At 43.8% G+C, this 22,452-nt stretch overlaps 1 protein-coding gene across 5 annotated transcripts in view; it reads left to right on the forward strand.

The window, feature by feature from the left end:
• The window catches only part of LOC126335195 (extracellular serine/threonine protein CG31145), a 1,599,051-nt gene that overhangs the window by 803,866 nt on the left and 772,733 nt on the right, over nt 1-22,452 (forward strand). For all 5 annotated transcript variants that reach the window (XM_049998199.1, XM_049998198.1, XM_049998200.1 and 2 more), the window contains one exon: nt 1,839-2,392. In XM_049998199.1, coding sequence (XP_049854156.1) covers nt 1,953-2,392 — 440 coding nt within the window. In that variant the 5' untranslated portion in view covers nt 1,839-1,952. The remainder of the gene's footprint in view (nt 1-1,838; nt 2,393-22,452) is intronic.

Here is a 22,452-nt window from a genome sequence, read left to right on the forward strand (position 1 = left end):
TTTTGTTACGAGGATGTCAAACACCTTTCAGCTATCAATTTTCAACCTTATTTCTTCTGACAAACAGTTTCAGCGTTTTACTGTTCCGCCTTCAGGCCCCTGACCGATGTGTAGGAATAATCTACCTCGCTTCTGATTAAATATTTGGTCACTGCAACGAATATCTACCAATACCAGTATTGCTGGCCTCTGTTTTGATCACTAACGAGGAAGATTATTCCTACACGAGTGAAGATGGGGTAGTAAAACGCTGAAACTGGATCCAAATAAAATAAGGTTGAAAATTGACGGCTGAAAGGTGTTTTATTTGACATCATCTATCGAACAGCAGAGTCCGGCTAACATCGCTAAAAAGATGGACATACAGAGACTTCCGTGTTACGTGTTCGTGGCCTTTTCTCTGTCACTTATTCTATAATTATATGTAAACTGAAGGGAGATCACTGCTCTCAGCTGCAGAGACACATTAAGTGGAATCAGCAACGACGATTGTAAATGTGTACCGGATCGGGATTCGAACCTGGGATCTCCCGCTTACTAGGTAGGTGCGGTATTCAATCCCACCGAACGCCACCTGTCCGCAGTCTCTGTCCATTATATTTCCGGATATACAGTGCGCCTATGCACTAAGGTCTTAAGGACACCTAGGGTCTATGAAGGGTGATGGCAGCAACCGGCATGAAGAAACAAATTTGTGTGTGTTGGTTTCCGATATATGGCATGTCCTAATGTGCTATCAACTTTACGGCGAACAACGACATCAAAAAGAGGGAGCAGCCGTCTTTTTCTATTTCCATATATAAATTTGCTAGCATGGATGGAATTCAAATGCTCAAGAAATCGATGTAATTGATCCATCCCGTGCTGGCATACCACAAATGTGTCGTCCACCTACATCCAGAAGACCGTTGGTTTAAAACTTGCTGAGTCCAGCGCCTCGTCCTCGAGGTCTTCCATGAAAAAATTAGCTACCAGAGGGGACAGGAGGCTTCGCATAACAACGCTCATAAAATTCACCATTAAACTGAAAACAAGATGATAAAAGCACATGTCCAAATAAGACCGTAATGTTCAAAATGTTGGCCGATAAGAGGTAAAGAGTCCTTTGAAGGTACCTTGGGGTATAATGATACCACGTCAAAACTAACAAGCACATCCGCACTATATAGCCTGACATTGCTAAGTCTCTGAATGAAATCCATAGAATTACAAATGTGGTGACTACTTTTTCCTAAAAAAGGTTCAAATGGCTCTGAGCACTATGGGACTTAACTTCGGAGGTCATCAGTCCCCTAGAACTTAGAACTACTTAAACCTAAATTACCTAAGGACATCACACACATCCTTGCCCGAGGCAGGATTAGAAACTGAGACCGTACCGGTTGCATGGTGCCACACTGTAGCACCTAGAACCGCTCGGCCACTCAGGCCGGCACTTTTTCCTACCAAAGGTTTTAATAAGGAAGCTAAATATTTGGCAGAAAAATACGTTGGTGAACCAACAGTGCTCGTTATAGATCTCAAGACAAGTCGTCTAGACGCTCATACTTACCCATCTTGTGAGCATATAAGGCTGCGCTTGGCATCTTGTCGTCAGTCTTGTAACTCATTCAGAGGATGCCCGGTCGGTACACGGCCGAAATATCAATGGGGGAAATTTTATTTGCGCGGTTGCATGCCCGAAATGTACGCCGCGAGAAGTTGAAGATGCACAACAGGCTACTTACAACGTCATGATGGCCACAGTATAACTGGGGAGACTGATGACACTACAAAAAATTGCAGTTTCGGTGTAAACTGTCCCCACCTGAGAGCGTTCCTTGGTTTGAATGTTGCAGCACCAGAGCAAAGCGAGCCCTAGCGCGCAGCATCTACAGCAGCAGCAGACGCTGACGCAGCGGCGCGGTCATCAGCAGCATGCGCATGGCAGCTGGCGGGCGCGCTGGTCGGGCATGAAGCTGAAGGAACGCGTGCTGCTGGGCGTGAGCGCGGCCACGGTGCTGGCGACGCTGCTGCTCGTGGTGGACCTGCAGCTGGAGCTGGGCGTGTCGGGCCGCCACCTGCTGCCCAGCCACGGCCGCCACCGCCTCGCGCCGCACGCCAACACCTTCCGGCACCGCGTGCTGCAGCGCGCGCCCGCCAACGGGTCCGAGCGAGAGGCCTCCAACAGCTCCGAGGCGGCCGCGCGCTCCGCCGCCGTCGGCGTCGGCGTCGGACGAGCCCCCACCGACGGCCCGCACGACGAGTTCAGCGACCTCGTCGACTACGTCGCCAACAACGGCGATGTCGGCGTCGTCGAGTCGTCCGCAGCGCGCCTCTCTGCCGCTGCCGCGGAGCTGTTCGGCGCGCGCCGCAACCCCACCATGGCCGAGCTGGTCGACTTCCCGGACAGGTGAGTACCGTGCTCAAAACTCCTTACGAGTTCTTCGACAGACAAGACCGACAGACAGATAATTCATTCATTTTGATGCATAAACAACCTAAGTTGCTAGAATAAGTTTTTTATTTAATTTAAGACTTGTTTTTGGGTTACCTGAACCCATTTTCAAATCACCCTGAGACAAGGAAAATTAAAACTAAGAACTGTTAAATAGTTAGAGCATATTACATGATACAGAGCATATTGTACCAGGATATAAACACTGACGAGACAAAACATTGGATCACCTGCTTGATACCTTGTTTGTCCGTCTGTGGGACGAAATGCATCACTGATTCTGCGTACCAGGAATCCGACAATTTGTTGATAGGTTTGAGGCATTAGATGTATTAGGTTTGGGGAGATATGTAGCATTAGATCCACTTGGGGCCCTGATCAACTTGGGGCCTGTGGAAGGTACATTAGCTTATTTGTTTTAGTTGCAAATAATTGTCATGTATTATTGTTCTTCTGACTGTTCTACATCCTGGAGGACCTCCTCACTAGGGATCAATTGGAATGAAAGTAAATTTAATCTAATCTAATCTTAGACGTCTACGCACACGCCCTGTCATTCGCTTAAATAACAGGCTGATGATTTGCGTACGCGGAGGTGGCGTCCGACAGCGACCCAAATGGGTTCCGTAGGATTTACATCAGGCGAATTTGGTCGCCGACACATGAACGTGAGTTCGCTATAATGGCCCTCAAACCACTGTAGCACGACTCTGGCTCCGAGACAAGGACAATGACACTGCTGAATTCTGACATCGCTGTTGGGGAAGCCATCAAGCATGAATGGCTGTAGGTGGTTCGCAGCTGTCAACGTGACTTCGATTACTGCCATAGGTCCCAATATATCGCAGAAGAATGTCTCCCATAGCATAATACTGGTCCCACCAGCCTCCATCCGTGAGCGTTTGCAGCCTCCGTTCACGTCGATGACGGCGTTATGGAGACAACTGTCGATCTAGTGTAGGAAAATTGTGATTCACCCGAAGAGCCTATACGTTTCAACTGGTTGACGGTCCAATCTCGATGATCTCATGCCACTGCAATAATAACTTATGATGCCGTTGGCTCAAACCGTGAAAACGTACGGGTGACCTGTTGCGAAGCTCCATGTTCAACAACGTACGATGAATGGTGTGCTCCAAAACTGTGGCATCTATCCCATTTTACAGAGCAGACTAGCATCTGAACCCCATGTTTTCTGAAGAGTCGTGGACCTCCAACCATTTAGCGCCTAGTGGTAGTTTCACTGCTCTGTCTCTTTCCGTTGACGCTCACGACAGTAGCACGTGAACATTCGATCAGCTTCGGCGTTTTCGAGATATTCGTTGACAAGCTTTGCGTAAGAATAACCTGCCGTTTGTCAAAGCCGCTTATGTCAATGGATTTCACCATTTCCAGCCCATATCTTCGCTAGGATGATCCCCCATTCGTCTCTGCTAAGCTTACGTACTTATGTTAACAAGTCACATGTCCGCAATGCCACTTGGCCACCAGGCGGCATCCAACATCGCGGTGGGCAGTAGTCATAATGTTTTGGCTGATTAATTTATACCACACAGGTAAAACACTATTTTCTTTAATAGCCTGAAAACTATGTCTAGAGTGTGCATACAAGAGAAAACCTCACATTGGAAATCCTTCACAAGCCACGAACTTGGAAGACCGCAGCAAAGTGTGTCCACGGTATTGCTACAGCGGTTACACAGCGGTTACATATCAAACCATGTTACCTGCATCTCGAACAGCAATTAAAACGTAAATATTATTCCTGGCGCGTTTGTATCCGGATACGGGAAGTATGAGCGTAACCTCTGTAGAATCTTCGGGTTTAGCACACCAGTAACCGGTATGCATACGTTTCCGAACACCGCACATAAGAAAGAAAATTTATGATGCTCATCCCTCGGGTTCTGCTGGTTCTAAAAAGTAGGGTCACGTGGTTTGGATAGCTCTTAGGCTAAGGATTAGCTGCATACGCAACAGAACTATCGTCTTAATGCCACTATCCTACAGGGTCAAATTATGAATATCACTCAGTTCCTCCTGCTGAGCAAATGGAGCAAATCGGTTTATTCTTTTTGCATTTGACGTGGTCCACGATGGATCCGATGCGACTTATGGAACCACCAAAAAAGTCCACTGCAGAGTGAAAATCTCATTCTCGAAACATCCCCCAGGCTGTGGCTAAGCCATGTCTCCGCAATATCCTTACTTTCAGGAGTGCTAGTTCTGCAAGGTTCACAGGAGAGCTTCTGTAATGTTTGGAAGGTAGGAGACGGGGTACTGGCAGAAGTAAAGCTTTGAGGATGGGTCGTGAGTCGTGCTTGGGTAGCTTAGATGGTAGAGCACTTGCCCGCGAAAGGCAAAGGTCCCGAGTTCGAGTCTCGGTCTGACACACAGTTTTAATCTGACAGGAAGTTTCACCAAAAAAGTGTTTATCACATTTTCTCCATCAACAGCCGATCAAAATCAAGCCGAGGATTCCAAGAAGGCTGTGCCTAGCAAATAGCTGAAATATTTACGATGTTTTCCTAAGCTCCCGATCTCTAATAGCCTTGAAACTTTTCTTCAAGTCATTATCCGCTTCTGAGCGTTTCTGAGATACAGACGGTCTAAGTTACCCTGCTTGTACATGTAAAAGAATGTGCGTAAAATGCGGTGTTAGGCGAAAACGTATTTTATAAAGTATTCTGTAAAGTGTCTTCATTATCATCAGAGGGGTTCCGGGAATCCTAAGTTGTAGTACTGGAGCACAACCTTTGTTTCCCCTACATAAAATCCGGTCTGATGTGTAAAATTAGTTATGCATTATTTCAGTATCACGTAAATAAAGTATGTAAATGTTACTGACCAGTAAATTTCTTTTCATATGAGCTACATGCCCTGTTGCCGCAGGGAAAAGGGGGGGACCAGCGGAAAAATGGTACTATCGGAGCACAAAAAAATGCAAAGATGTCCCTGTTTAGTTAAAAGACTCTGACTGAGAAGTTGGATACCAGTTGCCCAATCTATCTTTCTCGGCACTTTTAAAAATGTCATAACTTGCAGTATGCAAATATCTTTATGCCTTTTTACGCTGACAAAGAAGAAGAGAGTAGCAGTGGCAAAGAGACGGAAAAGTAATATATACTGGAAGATAGTAGACTTGGTTGTGTTACAGGAAGGGTGAAGGAGACAAAGGCACTGCAAAAGGAAGACACAGCGGTGTGGATCACAGTTGACAATGACAGCACAGTGCTAGGAAAAGAGTGAAGGAGACAGTGCCAATGGGGGAGGAAGAAAGAGAAAGAGTAAGTGTAGTGGATGAGAGCCAATGATAATGAGAAATAGAGCATACGACATTGACATCGAGGAAGAGAGAGATAGTGACACTGAACACAGACAGTAGCAGTAGGAAGGAAGGAATTAGGTATTAGCAATAAGAGATAGCAGGAGAGAGACAGTGACACTGAGAGGAGGCTGTAGTAGTACGTCACGGCGAATAGGACTGTGGGTGTGAGACAGGAGACAATGATAGACACAAAGATGTAATGAGAATGAGCTGGTCTAAGCGAGTCAGTGAGAAAGGCCAACAGAGAGTGGATGGGTGTGAGCGACTTAGAGCGATAGTCCAGTCTGCGTGAGTGACTTACAGTTACGGGACCTTGTAGGAGTTTAAAATGAGTTGCATATTCAAAAAAGAAAACGCGAGTATGAACACATGCCAACATTTTTAGGAAACTTTTTAAAAATGCTGAGGAAGGTAGAATGATGCATGTGGTACCTCACTTTCCAGTCAGAGTCTTCTAAATGAACAAAACATATTCGCATTTTTTGTGATCCAATAAGAGCTCTGGCTCTGAGCACTGTGGGACGTAACTGCTGTGGTCAGCAGTACCCTAGAACTTAGAACCACTTAAACCTAACTAACCTAAGGGCATCACACACATCCATGCCCGAGTCAGGATTCGAACCTGCGACCGTAGCGGTCTCGCAGTTCCAGACTGTAGCGCCCAGAATCGCGCGACCACTCCGGACGGCCCGGTAGGAGCATTTTTCCGATGTTCTTCTTTTGCACTAAAAGCAGCGTACAAAGTTGCCACCCCACAGCCTCCACGTCGCCTTCACTTAGTCCTAAGTACGACCAAAAGGATCTCTGTAGAACCAATTCTAGAACTATAATGGAACGCCAAAGAAACTGGCATAGGCATGCATATTCAAATACAGAGATATGTAACCAGGTAGAATACGGCGTTGCGGTCGGCAATGCCTATATAAGATAAGTGTCTGGCGCAGTTGTTAGATCGGTTACTGCTGCTACAACGGAGGGTTATCAAGATTTAAGTGAGTTTCAACGTGGTATTATAGTCGCCGCAAGATCGGTGAGACACAGCATCTCCGAGGTAGCGATGAAGTGGGTATTTTCCCGCACGACCATTTCAAGGGTGTACCATGAATGTTGCTGTACTTCTGCCTGGTCGGGGGGGGGGGGGATATTAGGCAGATGTACCAGTTTCTTTGGGTCTTCAGTGTATGTGTAGTCCAAGCTCAAACCCGTTACCAAAATGTCACAGAATGGAATTAAAATCCCCGCCTATCGCGTCTGTGACACTCGCACGTATCCTCCTCCCGACACATTTGCTGACACTCTTTTGTTTCAGTAACAGAATCTCCTCTACCTCGATATCATTTTACGTAGATAAATATATCTAACTGGGCTATCACATTACCTGCACGCAGAATAATGTGTTCAGGTCAGGTGATGTTATTATTACAACCTAGACAATATTTATGCATGTGAGAAACAGAATATAACCCTACAGTGGCTCGCAAGAGATATATTAAGAACGTAAGCCACAGTTTACACAACAAAATTGGAAAATGAACAAATTATTGTAAAGATAAATATCAGTCCGCATATGTTTCTTTAAAAAAAACGTTTCAGCACTATCTATTTTGTGGACTGAAAACCGTCTTGTCGCACCAGATCCCCGAATGCAATTGAAACGTTTTCTCTTTGTTACATGCCCCGTCAGAGTGTAACTGCTAAGTTCACATTGTCAATCTAGGAGGCAGAATTGTACATGCACAAATCGACACTAGCAAAACTAAGTGGGTGTGCTCTATTGTCAAAAGATAAAGAACGGAGACTGAGGTTTAACGCGTTATTAACAAGGAGATAGTTAGAAACGAAGCACAATTTCTGATAAGGAAATGATGGAGGAATTTAGGCGCGCCGTTTACAAAAGAACTATCGTGGCAATCGCTGTAACCAATATACAGAAACGAAGATAAACCTAAAACAGGATTTCCGGGCAATGAACTGAGCCCCACCACTTCCAAACCAGAGTAGAGTTTCCTGAAACTGTGCTCAAACCTTTCTCGGTTCTTCTCAAAAGCGGATTTCATCGACTGCTGTCACATACAACTATTGTACGGAAGGCCACGCATGTCTTAAAAGTCGATAGCGTGGGAGCTTGGGGTATCTTGCCATCCGGACGCCACTTTAACCTACCGCAGCTTATTGTACGCCACTTGCAGTCTCAGAGACCTCTATTCAGCAATAACTGCAGGCGTCAACACAATGATAATGCCTTGCGGAACAATGGCGGTACGGTGGAATCATCTGCCACGGCGCAAGCCTGCTTCGCGGGTTAGTGACTACAAGCTCTGTAAGACGCCCAGGCCTTTGTCCTGACTTCAGCTCGTAATTTCTGCTATCTTTCTAAAGGGCTTGACTGCTTACCTCATGCTATTCTCCTAGAATTTTTTTTGTGGGACTGATGACCTTACCAACGATTGGTTTGAATCATACTTAACAAACAAAATGCAAGATATTTGCTGAATAATTCATACGATTTGGAAAGAGAGAAAATTTTTGTGGCTGTAGCGAAATCTTGAAGAGAGACCCACAGGGCTTAGTCTTGGTTCCATTTCTGTTCCTTATATACTGGTGTGATGACACCTTATACCATCTTCCTCTGTACAGTAATTTCAGAAATTTACCTCATGCTTTTTTTTAACATGATCAGTTTTCTTTCCTCTTTCTTATGTGTGAATGTGACTAAACTTAAATGCTCCCACTGTTTCATCGTATATCCCTGTATACACTTCATAACAGAACGGAGAAATACAACGGCAAACCACGTCATAAGCCCTCTGCCCTGGACGGCAAATGCGGGATTTCCACACGTGCCCCTATCACACATTTCCTGAGTTTCCATTTTGTATCTCGGAAATTTTCTTATATTCTGTAAATATTCTGCCCCTAACGTTTGCCAATGGTCAGAGTTCAACTTCAGCTGGTCATTGGCACACTGTGCGCCGTCCTTTGTTCTGCCCCGAGTATCCGTTCCCTGGACTCCTCTCTCAACGCGCTCAGCCGCCGCCTTAGGTGGTACAAACATCCGCCTGTGTGCAGACTACTGTAAACTGTTTGAGTAGGACACTCTTAATATTTGCTTGCGCCGCTGTTATGTGCCGCTATTGTTGCGTCCCTGTCTCGCAGCAAGCCAGCGCTTCTGAGAAACATCGACGTCCATTTCAAACCGTTAATCACAAGACTGGCGGAGACTTCCACGGTTGAACTTGTAACGACGGTCTCCTGAGACATACATGATTAACTTTTTAAACGACATAGTTCTTTGAGAGTTTTACTTCTTGATCGCTATTGTGCTGGAGCTCGCAAATGATTGCCTTAGCTATTCACTATCAGAGGGGTATCTTTCTCCACCCATCAAGTGGAATGTTCATTACAAAGCTATAATGTAGCGATTATAAGGAACACGAACTTGAAGGCAATATCATAGCAAGGCAAGAGAGAATTTGACACACCATTGAAAGACCTAAGGCGAAACAAGATCCATGCAGGAATTGACATTCCCTCACAATAACTGGATTCCTTGGGAAGGCCAGCCATGAGAAGAATTATTCCACTTGTTGTGCGGAATATACAGGGTGGTCCATTGACGTGACCGGGCCAAATATCTCGAGAAGTAAGCGTCAAACGAAAAAACTACAGAGACCGAAAGTTGTCTAGCTTGAAGGGGGAAACCATATGGCGCTATGGTTGGCCCGCTAGATGGCGCTGCCATAGGTCAAACGGATATCAACTGCGTTTAATTTAAATAGGAACCCTCATTTTTTTACATATTTGTGTAGTACGTAAAGAAATGTTTTAGGGTCATATGGCGCAATGGTTGGCCCGCTAGATGGCGCTGCCATAGTTCAAACGGATATCAACTGCGTTTTATTTAAATAGGGACCCCCATTTTTATTACATATTTGTGTAGTACGTAAAGAAATGTTTTAGTTGGGCCACTTTTTTCTCTTTGTGATAGGTCGCGCTGTAATAGTCACAAACATATGGGTCACAATTTTAGAAGAATAGTTGGTAACAGATAGGTTTTTAAAATTAAAATAAAGAATATAGGTACGTTTAACATTTTATTTCCGTTGTTCCAATGTGATACATGAACCATTGTGAAATTATCATTTCTGAGAACGCATGCTGTTATAGCGTGATTACCTGTAATTACATCAATGCAATAAATGCTCAAAATGACGTCCGTCAACCTCATTGCATTCGGCAATACGTGTAACGACGTTCCTCTCAACAGCGAGTAGTTCGCCTTCCTTAATGTTCGCACATGCATTGACAATGTGCTGACGCATGTTGTCAGGCGTTGTCGGTGGATCACGATAGCAAATATCGTTCAACTTTCCCCACAGAAAGAAATCCGGGGACGGCAGATCCGGTGAACGTGCGGGCCATGGTATGGTGCTTCGACGACCAATCCACTTGTCATAAAATATGCTATTCAATACCGCTTGAACCGCACGCGAGCTATTTGCTGGACATCCATCATGTTGGAAGTACCTTGCCATTCTGTGATGCAGTGAAACATCTTGTAATAACATCGTTAGAACATTACGTAGGAAATCAGTATACAGTGCACCATTTAGATAGCCATCGATAAAATGGGGGCCAATTATCCTTCCTCCCATAATGCCACACCATTCATTAACCCGCCAAGGTCGCTGATGTTCCACTTGTCGCAGCCATCGTGGATTTTCCGTTGCCCAGTAGTGCATATTATGCCGGTTTACGTTGTCGCTGTTGGTGAATGACGCTTCGTCGCTAAATATAACGCTTGTAAAAAATCTGTCATCGTTCCGTAATTTCTATTGTGCCCAGTGGCAGAACTGTACACGACTTTTAAAGTCGTTGCCATGCAATTCCTGGTGCATAGAAATATGGTACGGGTGCAATCGATATTGATGTAGCATTCTCAACACCGACGTTTTTGAGATTCCCGATTGTCGCGCAATTTGTCCCTTACTGATGTGCGGATTAGCCGCGACAGCAGTTAAAACACGTACTTGGGCATCATCATTTGTTGCAGGTCGTGGTTGACGTTTCACATGTGGCTGAATACTTCCAGTTTCCTTAAATAACGTAACTATCCGGACACTTGGTGGTAAGACACTGGACTCTCATTTGGGAGAGGACGACGGTTCTATCCTGAGTCCGGCCATCCGGATTTCAGTTTTCCGTGATTTCCCTAATTCGCTCCAGGCAAATGCCGGGATGGTTCCTTTCAAAGGGCACGGCCGACTTCCTTCCCCGTCCATCCCTAATCCGATGAGACCGATGACCTCACTGTCTGGTCTCCTACCCCAACAACCCCCTCCCCCCCCCCCCCCCCCCCCCCTCACGGACACTTGGATCATGTCGTCGAGGATACCGAGCTGCATACATAGCACACTCCCGTTGGCGATTTTGATCACAATGTATGACGAAGCAAATTCTGTCCGCACTGGCTGATGTTACGTGTGACTATTACAGCGCCATCTATCACAAAGCGAAAATAATAGTTCAACAAAAACATTCATATATCTTTACGTACTACACGAATATGTAATAAAAAAATGGGGGTTCCGATTTAAAAAAAAAAACGTATTTGATATCCGTTTGACCTATGGCAGAGCCATCTAGCGGGCCAACCATAGCGCCATCTGGTTTGCCGCTTCAAGCTAGACAAGTTTCGTTCTTTGTAGTTTCTTCGTTTGACTCTTATTTCTTGAGACATTTGGCCCGATCACTATCAATAGACCACCCTGTATACTGCGTTCGAACTTAATGACTTGGCTGGAAGAAAACAGTTTATTGAAATATAGTCAGAACGGATTCAGAAAATATCGTTCTTATGAAACACAACTAGCTGCTATAGACAGGGGATCACAAATTAATTCCATATTACTAGACTTCTGGAAGGCTTTCGACATCGTTCCTTACAAGCGACTTCTAACTAAGAAAATTGAGTGTTTACGGTGTACCTTAGCTGCTCGAATGTATTTTTGATTTCTTGTCAGAAAGGTAGTGTTATTTGGCATTCGCCAAGGACGTGTTTTAGGCCCTCTGATCTTCCTAATCTATATAACCGATTTAGGAGACAATCTCGGCAGCCCATCTAAGATATTTTGCATATTTATCGTTTGGTAAAGTCAATAGCTTATAAAACCAATTGAAAAATGCTTTAAATAAGTTATCCGTGGGGTGCAAAAACTGACAATCGATTCTACATAATGAAAAGTGCAAACTCATCCACTTGAGTACTGAAAGGAATACGCTAAATTTCAGTTACTCGGTAAATCACGCAAACGTAAAATCTGTGAATTCAACTAAATGCTTAGGAATTACAGTTACGAGTAACTTAATTTGGAACGATCGCATAAATTATAGTGCAGGGAAATCTAAAGAAAGATTGCGCTTTATCGGCAAAACAGTTATAAAATGCAACAGTTCTACTCAATAGGCTGCAAACACTACGCTTGACCTTCCTCTGAAATACTGCTGCAAGGTGTGAGACCCACAGCTGGAATTTATGACGGAGAACTTGGGAAAAGTTTATCGCGAAACAGGGATGAGAGTGCCACGCATATGATACGCTAGTGATACGCTAGTTGGGATGGCAAGCACTAAAACAAAGGAGTTTTTCGTAGCGGTAGGATCTTCTCACGAAATTTCAAACTCCATCTTTCTCCTCCGAATCAAAAATATTTTTTTTATCACCCGCCTCCATAGGGAGAAATTACCATTGTGCTAAAATAATAGGAATCAAAGTTAGCATGGAAAGATTAAGCGTTCGTTTTTTCTGCGAGCTGTTTTTAGAGAGGAAGGGTAGAGGAATAGCTTGAATGTGATTCGATGAAGCCTCTGCCATGCACTTAATTGTGAATTGGAAAGTAGTGATACAGATGTAGATGTAATGTTACTATGTAAGTGGAAGAACGAGGGATTACTGGACGCGTCACGCACCTGGATATAAACGTTAGTTGCGGCAGAGCCAGAATTGGTCCAGTGGGAAATGCAAAACACTTTACAGGCGCTTCAGCAGCGCGGACTCAGGGACAGGTGGCGGGGGCGGATGAAACGCCTGCGCGAGTTTGGGTGGGCCTACAACTGTGCCTTGTGGGTCTGCGCCGTACTGTGCCCAGTGTTCCGCTGACGTAGTGCGGCTGGACCGCCGTTTCCCACTGTTTGCCTTTGCGGGTGCCCTCTTCATTTGCATAACAAATGGCGAAGAGTGCTCCGCCGTGCCAACAATTTTACTTTCCTTTTTTTTCTGTTAACTCGTACGCGAGGATGACATAATTACAACGGCAATGGGGCAGCTTTTGGTACAGACGTTCAGCTTCCGTGGAGCTGGAATAATGAGTCTTTCATTCAGTCTTTTATTCCAGCCTTGTGTTTAAGCTTCAGTCAGTAACATTAATACGTGCGATTTATGTAAAGTAATCTGGGCTTCATACCGTTCCATCTGCATATGCAGTGCGGGAAGAATGATTGCACAAATGCCTCTGTATGCACTGTCCAATCGCTACCGGAGCGATAAGTAGGGGTTGTAGTACATTCGATTCTTCACCTAAAACTGATACTTGAAACTTTGCAAGTAAACATTCACAGGATAGTTTGCCTTTATGTTCAAACTCTTTGCCGGTTCAGTTTATTCAGCACCTTCATGACGCTCGCCCATGATAAAACAAACCTGTGGCCTTTCATGCTGTCATTCATTGTAAACGTTCAATATTCCGTGTTAGTCCTGTTTGGGAGGGATCTCACATGAATATTTTTCTATGGTCGGTGGCATGAACATTTTGTTAATGATCTTCTGTGTAGATTTATTTGCATTGTCATATTATCCTGCTACTTAACAGAAGTCTAGCGCCAGTTTTACATGCGACTGAGCCTATGTGATCAGTTTCATATCACTAATATTGATTCATTCTGTTATTTGTATAAGTTGGCTGATACCAATTGTCACTAATTAATATTGTAGTCATAGAATACTGTGATCTTTTTCGTTTTGCAAAGCACATGGTTTTACACTTCTGAACATTCAAACCAAATTGCCTATCATTACGCTACTTTGAAACCTTATCGAGATAGGATTGAATATTTGTGTAGGTCTTTTAAGGATGTGTTTCTTTATAGATAACTACATCATCTGCTAAAGGTCAGAGGCTGCTGATAATATTGTTTGCCAGGTTATTAATGTACAACATGAACAACAAAGGTCCCAACTCACTTCTCCGTGGCACACCTCCACGTGGTTCCGGACTGAAGCACCTAGGACCGCTCGACTTGTATAGGACCTCTTAATAATTTTGTACGTTGACCATAGGAATAATACATTCTTCCTGACTCGAACTTACGTCTTCTTTCTCAGTTGATTAATGAACCCAGAATTACCATAACCCCTATAGTTTGGTCAATAGATTAGATGTACCCGTTTTTACATATGTCAACAGTGAGCTGATTCTCAAGGATGAAGAAAATTGCAGGCCGATGTGGCCGAGGGGTTCTAGGCGCTACAGTCTGGAACCGCGCGACCACTACGGTCGCAGGTTCGAATCCTGCCTCGGGCATGGATATGTGTGATGTCCTTAGGTTGGTTAGGTATAAGTAGTTCTAAGTTCTAGGGGACTGATGACCTCAGAAGTTGCGTCCCATACTGCTCAGAGCCACTTGAACCATTTTTGAAGAAGACTATAATACACAACACATGTTCACAACAACTAAAAAGCCTTGTGCTAATGTCCATTCCACAGATCCTAAGTGAAATGCTCCTTATTTAAGAGGTAATAATTGCTCTGGACGACTTCGTACTCAGCAGCAAGGAGATTTGTGGGCTACAGAGTGGTGTGGCAACTGTCGTCGTAGGAAAGCTGGACAGGAGCGGAAATGATAAGCGAACAAGATAACACAGTGAACAGAAGGTTTACTTAACTTATATTCCTGCAGGCGAACGAAGACTCATTACAAATAATGCAGCAAGAAACAGCTCAGCTATCACAGTGTCAACAAGGATGAGGATCTCTGTATTAAGCACAAATGATGGTGTCGTAGTAAAGAGGCTCTGCGTGGCGGGGGGCACTTGTAGTCCAGAGCTGCTCGAGTAGTGGCTCAGCAGGCACGCACCATTGGGTCCACCAGATCCTGCGCTACCGCTAACGGCATTCAAAGGAAACTTGCAATTAAGAATTCCACTGGGGTGCGGTGGTATGTGACATCACAAAAACAAAACTGACTCAAAACATGCAGTGATCTACATATGATAATTATTGGTCTATTGGACTTATGTAGCTACATCATCATATAGAGAGTCAGTTTACGACCCGTGTTTACATTTATCGCACTGAATATGTGCTGAAGTCAGATGATGTGACACACATATCATTTTATATTGTTGAGAATGTATCCACATCAATCGGTTCTTTTGAAAACTCACCATTGAATGGGTTGGTCACTAATAAATCTTCAAGTCTTCATATGTATTGATCGTTAAACTTTTCACGGTTGCTGGGAATGATCTGAAAATGTGTCTCCCTGAAAAATGAACATCATTGCGGACCAAAGTAAGTGACTTTAAATATTTATGAACATTATTTTCATTTCTAGTATTTAGTAAATGAAGAGACCCTTTGGTTTGAAAAAGAAATGTGTGATAGTGAAAGATTCAATAAGAATGATTTGGGAAAGCAGTAGTTATTATACCCATGTCCGTTGTGGGATGTTCTTGATTTAGCACCACAAATAATCCGTCTTATACACTCTTGGAAAACTATAGCTTGGCTTCATGAGGCGCACGTTTCTACCCTGGGTGTGTGGATGCCCTAAAGGGTTAGGGGAGACGGTACAGGTGTCCAAAAACTGTAGACATTCTTTGATGGTATATATTAATGCGCAAAATGACATACCTCTACAATTCTTGCACGTGGGGGAAGGTCTTTTTGGACGTGTTAAAACTGGCCCCCATTACCAGCCAAACCACGTCCATGTCTTGGAACTGTTGACCGCACTACGGTTGTCAGTATCGCCGGTGTGATAGCGGCACAGGACGCCTCGATGGTTTCTTGTATCTCGTTCAGTGTAGCTTGCTTCTGTTGACAAACTTCACTTTTCAACATCCCCCATAGGTAGGTGTAATGTATGGAGATAGTGGTGAGTACTTAGCAGGTTCCCTTTGGTATTCATCGTCCAGGTAGATTTTCATCCAAGTGGGTTCTGACATCTCTGTGGTGGTTAGACGGAGCGCCATCTTGTTTTAGGTAAAATCTCTCATTTCAGATGATGAGTAAAATCGATGTTTGCATCATATGAAGGTACACCTCACCAGTTATAGTATCTTCAAAGACGAATGCGCCAACCAAATCCCACGATGACACACAACACCACTCATTAACACCCAACTGATTAACATGTTTATCGACGTGTACTTGAGGATTTTCAGGAGCCCAGTACGCGTAGTTGTGGCTGTTTACAGTACCGTTCAGTTTGCATTGCGCCCCGTCTCACTAAAAAAAAACATCCCTGCAGACCGTTCATCCTCGCAGTACTCCATCCTTCGATACGGGTCGTCCTGGTTCATAGCGTGCAGCGATCCCGGAATGCACACTCTCCACTTTGCAGCATTCAGAATTCGCCGTCCGCTTGATCGGCTTACCCCGCTTTCATGAGCACCCTGCTCCACAGATTTTTGAGGTGGCTTAGTAAACTGATGTAGCATAACGGCGCTGGACTTGATGATTTTGGTCGGTCAGATCTTTCCTTATGCACATCCTGATCAGTACCGTCGGCTTCAAATTTATCCCTGATACGATAAGTTATTCTACGTGTTGGTGGCTGAGTTCCGTACACATTACGCCAGTGCCGTTGTATCTCCATCATGTTCTCGTTCTTCCAATACCACTTCAATACGGCCTTGCGTTGTTCGTACAACAATCTTATTTCATTGCTGCACTGTCATCTGCTGGAAAACGCCCGCCAAGATCTGTTGAGAAAACAGTGGACTACACTACCGCGCAAAACTGCAACGATATGTCATTTTGTTCCAAAGATATTAACTATCAAAGAGCGTCTACATTTCTCACAACCCCTCTGTATATATTCCCGGGAATAATCGGACAAATGAATAACCACTTATTGTTTAACACTACCGCTCAGGTGGTGGATGCAGTAAAAGACAGCGTTAATTATAGGCAGCCGCTATGGATGAGTGTTTTATTTTCACAGTATCCCTAATTCAGCCCCGGCTATATTTCAGTGCGGGCAGCCGTTGCGGCCAGAGATGCAAACGTGCCGGAAGGCGGCGTGGTAATTTGACGCAATTAATTAGGGTGCTGAGATCCGCCCCTCCTTCCTGGCGTGGCTTGGTCTGGCCGCGGATCGCGCCGACGTGCAGCCACGATGGCGTAAATTAGGCCCCTCTCGTGACCGCTGCAGCCGCATAACGACGCGGCCATGCAAATGTGTAGCGAGTGCACGCCAGGCTTTGGTCCACCTCGGCTAAAGCTTCGGACGTTTCACAAAATGCGCGATCAGAACAGGGCGCGATCTCTCGTACGTCACTGGCTTCCGCGGCCGGAGCTACACACTATAAAAGTCTACTTGTTGTTACAGCGAAGCAAGCTTTCGGCCTCTTCAGAAAGTCTGACGGTTAAATAAATATATATATGTATAACAGGTACAAGTGCAGATATTTCTGTATGTGGTATCTTAATTTATACATACATCAATGTGTTGGTTATTTCTTCTCGATGTCAAACAGTCTTCTAACAAACATATCACATAATTTACTACCTAACGTTTTCTGCACTGTCATAACTACATTACTAACTGGGCTACATCTGTCAGCAATACGCTAACCGTTTTGAGTTCACGTGTCCACGCTTCAATACTTGACTTCCTGCTCAGGGAAAAATAGGTTACAATAGATTTTTGTTTATAACGAATTTGAAGGTGAAATATTGTTAATGAAGGTGGATTTGATAGTAATTTAATTTATTTAATTTAACTGATATTGGCTCTGAGGTGTGTACACATCGCCCGTCGCTCTCATTATTGATTATTCTATTTTGATTATTTTAAAGTAGAAAGAAACCGGAATTTGGTTGCAATAATTACACGTCAATTATTAAAAACTGATGAACAATACTTTAGTCAAAATAATCTCCATTGCTATTTATCCATTTCTTCCACCTATCCGGCAGCCTATGAATGCCACGATAAAGAATGGTCTTCTTTCGTAGCGAAACAGTCAGCGAGCCATTTTCTTACATTTTCATGCGAAATGAAACGTTGTTTAGCGACAGCGTGTCCCAGTGATGCAAACAGATGATAATCGGACGAGCCAAGACTGGAGAATAAGTCGCAATTCGTTCCCAACTGAAAGCCTCGATCGTTTCCCTGACCCATTTTGCTGTGTGTGATGGGGCGTTATCATGGAGTAATATGACTTTGTGTTGCGTTTTTCCCTATTCCGGTCCTTTTTCACCTAATGCTCGATATAAGTCGGTCATTTCCTGTTGGTAGCGCTCAGTGTTAACGATTTCACCATGTTTTAGCAGCACACAATAGACGACATCCTTCTCATCCCACCAGGCACAGTGTATTGTAATTTTCAAAGCGTTTTGGTCTTGCAGTGGATGTCAGTGGTTTGCCTGGATTCACCCATGATTTACGACGCTTAGGATTCTAAGAATATATGCATTTTTCATCGCCTGTCACTATTCGATGGAGAAACGACTTTCTTTTGCTTCTGGCGAGCAACATTTCACAAGTGGTCTTTCGATTAGATTGTTTTCTTTTCATTCACTCGCAGTCCAGTCGGAATCCATCTTCCCACTTTCTGCACCTTTCCAGTAGCTTTCAACCTAAGAGAAACAGACTTTTGCGCCACATTTAATTGTTCCGAGAGTTTCTCTTGAGTTTGAGTATCATCTTCATCCAATAAAGCCTGCAATTCGTCGTCTTCAAACTTCTTCGTTCGTTTCCGGCGCTCCTCTTTTCTCGCGTCAAAAGCACCACTTTAGAATTTTGTGAACCACTGGGAACATTGTGTTTTCCCAAGAGAATGTTCGCCGAAAGCTTGTACAAGCATCAGATGCGACTCTGCAGCAGTTTTCTGGCAATGATAACAGAAACAAGTGCTGTCCGCCAGTCGCTGTTCGTGGGCACAAAGCTCGACATGTTGACGTGCTTGAAACACATACCGATACATGGAACTTGGTCTACTGTGTGTTGACATGCATCATCGGCCGTTAAGGGAAGCAGATGGCGCTCCAGAAGCGGTCTCACGGGTCGTACATTGGTCGTTAGCACCATCTACAGGGAAATTCCGGTTTCATACTTCTACACCAGGTAATCATTAATGGCTTGTTTTCGCCATGTGTACTTGGACTTACGTCCAACTAAAAAGCCCACTACTCCTAATAACTACAACTATGAATCTGCAAATGAAGCAAATATTGATGCAATGTTGTTCAGTACACTGATCTCAGTCATCAATAAAGATATCTGCATTTACACCCATTACACTCAAAATGTACAAACAAAAGGGGCGAGTAGAGGAGAACGAAACAAGAAAATAATCCATACGGTAAGAAACCAGTGGTTTACTTGATACGATGTATACGCAAGCGCAGTTATGCCAATTTACAACACTGTGAAAAATAGCTGCCGCCTCTTTATGAAGAGAATGTGTAATTAGCTGATTTAATGCCTATGGAAATTAGATGCAAAGCACGCAAAAACGACCCTATACGGGATGCACCATGCAGTTATCATAAACAGTGACACAATTAACAGATCTTAAAAATAAGCCTCAATACCTTGTGCACCAACTATTCCTGCTAGAAAAACTTGTTAGCGTTTGACACTCTTTACCACCTCTGCATATCTTGTATCTTTAAAAATAGTGTTTAACCGTTGCACACAACGGAAACCCATCACAATGAAGCAAATCTCCTAGAAATACAGATTATTATAGTCATTTTTCGAGGGTTGCCTAACAATAGGGAAATTGTAGGACACAGGGGATGTTAAAATGTAATTCTGGTAGAGAATACAAAACTTTTATTCAATCTAATCAAGTTAATAACTGCGAAGGAAGAATCCAAATAAATGTTATGAAAAAACTAAATTAAATAACTGAGATCTTTGAGATCCAGATTTTATTGGAAGACTTCAGAAAGCAAAATGAATTAGCGTTCCATATTAGGGCAACTCGCAAAAATAAAGATAAATGAGACAAATACGAGGAGTGAAAATAAGTAACGCAACACATTTTTTTCTCGGCCAGTTTCTGTTGAAAGAATACGGAATTTGTTGTGGTACATCGTGGAATATTCTGAGTTCAGCCGCTATTATTTAGTGAATGCCCGATAGGTGTCGGCGCTATGCCTAACTTTCAAAATGGCGTCTGTAACGGAGGTGTTTTCCAAGCAGGGAGCTGTCACTGCATTTCTTTTGACGGAAACTCAAAACATCACAGATATTCATAGTCGTTTGTAGAATGTCTTATGGAGGCCTGGCAGTGAACAAAAGCTCGATGAGTAGTTGGGTGAGGCCTCTGTCATCAACGCAACAAGGTCGCGAAAACCTGTCCGACCTCCCACGTGCAGGACGGCCACACACAGCTGTGACTCATGCATTGTTGGAACATGTGAACGCTGTATTCCAAGCCGGCCGCTATGGACGAGCGGTTTTAGGCACTTCAGTCTGGAGCCGCACAGCTGCTACGGTCGCAGGTTCGAATCTGACTCGGGCATGGATGTGTATGATGTGCTTAGGTTAGTTATGTTTAAGTAACTCTAAGTTCTAGGGGACTGATGACCTCAGAAGTTAAGTCCCATAGTGCTCCGAGCCGTTTGACCCATTTGAGCCAATACGATGTTCCAGGACATCTTATGATGGCAGTGTCCTAAACGAGTAATATTGGAATAATAACAGTCAGCTTGCATTCAGTCAATGACTTTTTTCGTCAGCAAGGTATTCACCATTCTGCTGATTGCGCTCATTTTTCAACATCGACGCAGACCTCTTTCGTGACTTCATGTGTCAGACGTAATGTTCAAAACTTTGGTGTACTCTAACCTGGCTGAGAGCGTTTATGGACTATTGGATCGCATTGTGGGTAGTCGGCTGTGCATTTGGATGACCCCCGTGATTTCTGAACGTGCATGTTGAGGAGACGTGCTGAAACCTACTTTCACATGTACGTCGGCCATGTGCACTTCTTGTAATATGTCTATCGTCAAGTACACATGTAATGTCTAGATTCTCGATGACTCTTATCAGGTGTTCATGTACTGAGTCGTAATACGTCGTATCACGAAATATATTGGTTTCAGGGCATTTGTTTATTGGAGTCATTTGATAATTTCGTTGTCCTCTACAAGCCACTATCTTTCGACAATATAACAGTCAAACCCCCCCGATATCTACCAACGTATAACTCGGTATTTGAGAGGTAAACTGTCAGAATTCGAATCAAAAGATCTCTGGTTCGACCATCAAGCAATGTCAGTATTTCTAACTCCCACTTACCGTGTTTACCTCGTTGTAATTTTTGTTATTGTAAAAAATGTGTAGCTGCACAGACGTACAGAAATCACGTTAAACTGTAGGTCTCACTTGCTCGTAAAACCAGTTCAAAAGTTCGGAGGAAAACAACAGCATTCTGTTTCCAGGAGACCATGCATACTAAAGCACCGTGGTGTTTAAACCAACCTTCGATCAGATGACAGCTTTTTTTTTTTTTTTTTGGTCATCGGTCTACTGACTGGTGTTTGATGCGGCCCGCCACGAATTCCTTTCCTGTGCTAACCTCTTCATCTCAGAGTAGCACTTGCAACTTACGTCCTCAATTATTTGCTTGACGTATTCCAATCTCTGTCTTCCTCTACAGTTTTTGCCCTTACAGCTCCCTCTAGTATCATGGAAGTCATTCCCTCATGTCTTAGCAGATGTCCTGTCATCCTGTCCCTTCTCCTTATCAGTGTTTTCCACATATTCCTTTCCTCTCCGATTCTGCGTAGAACCTCCTCATTCCTTTCCTTATCAGTCCACCTTATTTTCAACATTCGTCTATAGCAACACATCTCAAATGCTTCGATTCTCTTCTGTTCCGGTTTTCCCACAGTCCATGTTTCACTACCATACAATGCTGTACTCCAGACGTACATCCTCAGAAATTTCTTTCTCAAATTAAGGCCGGTATTTGATATTAGTAGACTTCTCTTGGCCAGAAATGCCTTTTTTGCCATAGCGAGTCTGCTTTTGATGTCTTCCTTGCTCCGTCCGTCATTGGTTATTTTACTGTCTAGGTAGCAGAATTCCTTAACTTCATTGACTTCGTGGCCATCAATCCTGATGTTAAGTTTCTCGCTGTTCTCATTTCTACTACTTCTCATTATCTTCGTCTTTCTCCGATTTACTCTCAAACCATACTGTGTACTCATTACACTGTTCATTCCGTTCAGCAGATCATTTAATTCTTCTTCACTTTCACTCAGGATAGCAATGTCATCAGCGAATCGTATCATTGATATCCTTTCACCTTGTATTTTAATTCCACTCCTGAACCTTTCTTTTATTTCCATCATTGCTTCCTCGATGTACTGATTGAAGAGTAGGGGCGAAAGGCTACAGCCTTGTATTACACCCTTCTTAATACGTGCACTTCGTTCTTGAT

Source organism: Schistocerca gregaria, chromosome 2 (assembly GCF_023897955.1).
Source record: "Schistocerca gregaria isolate iqSchGreg1 chromosome 2, iqSchGreg1.2, whole genome shotgun sequence".
NCBI classification, from domain to species: Eukaryota; Metazoa; Arthropoda; class Insecta; order Orthoptera; family Acrididae; genus Schistocerca; species Schistocerca gregaria.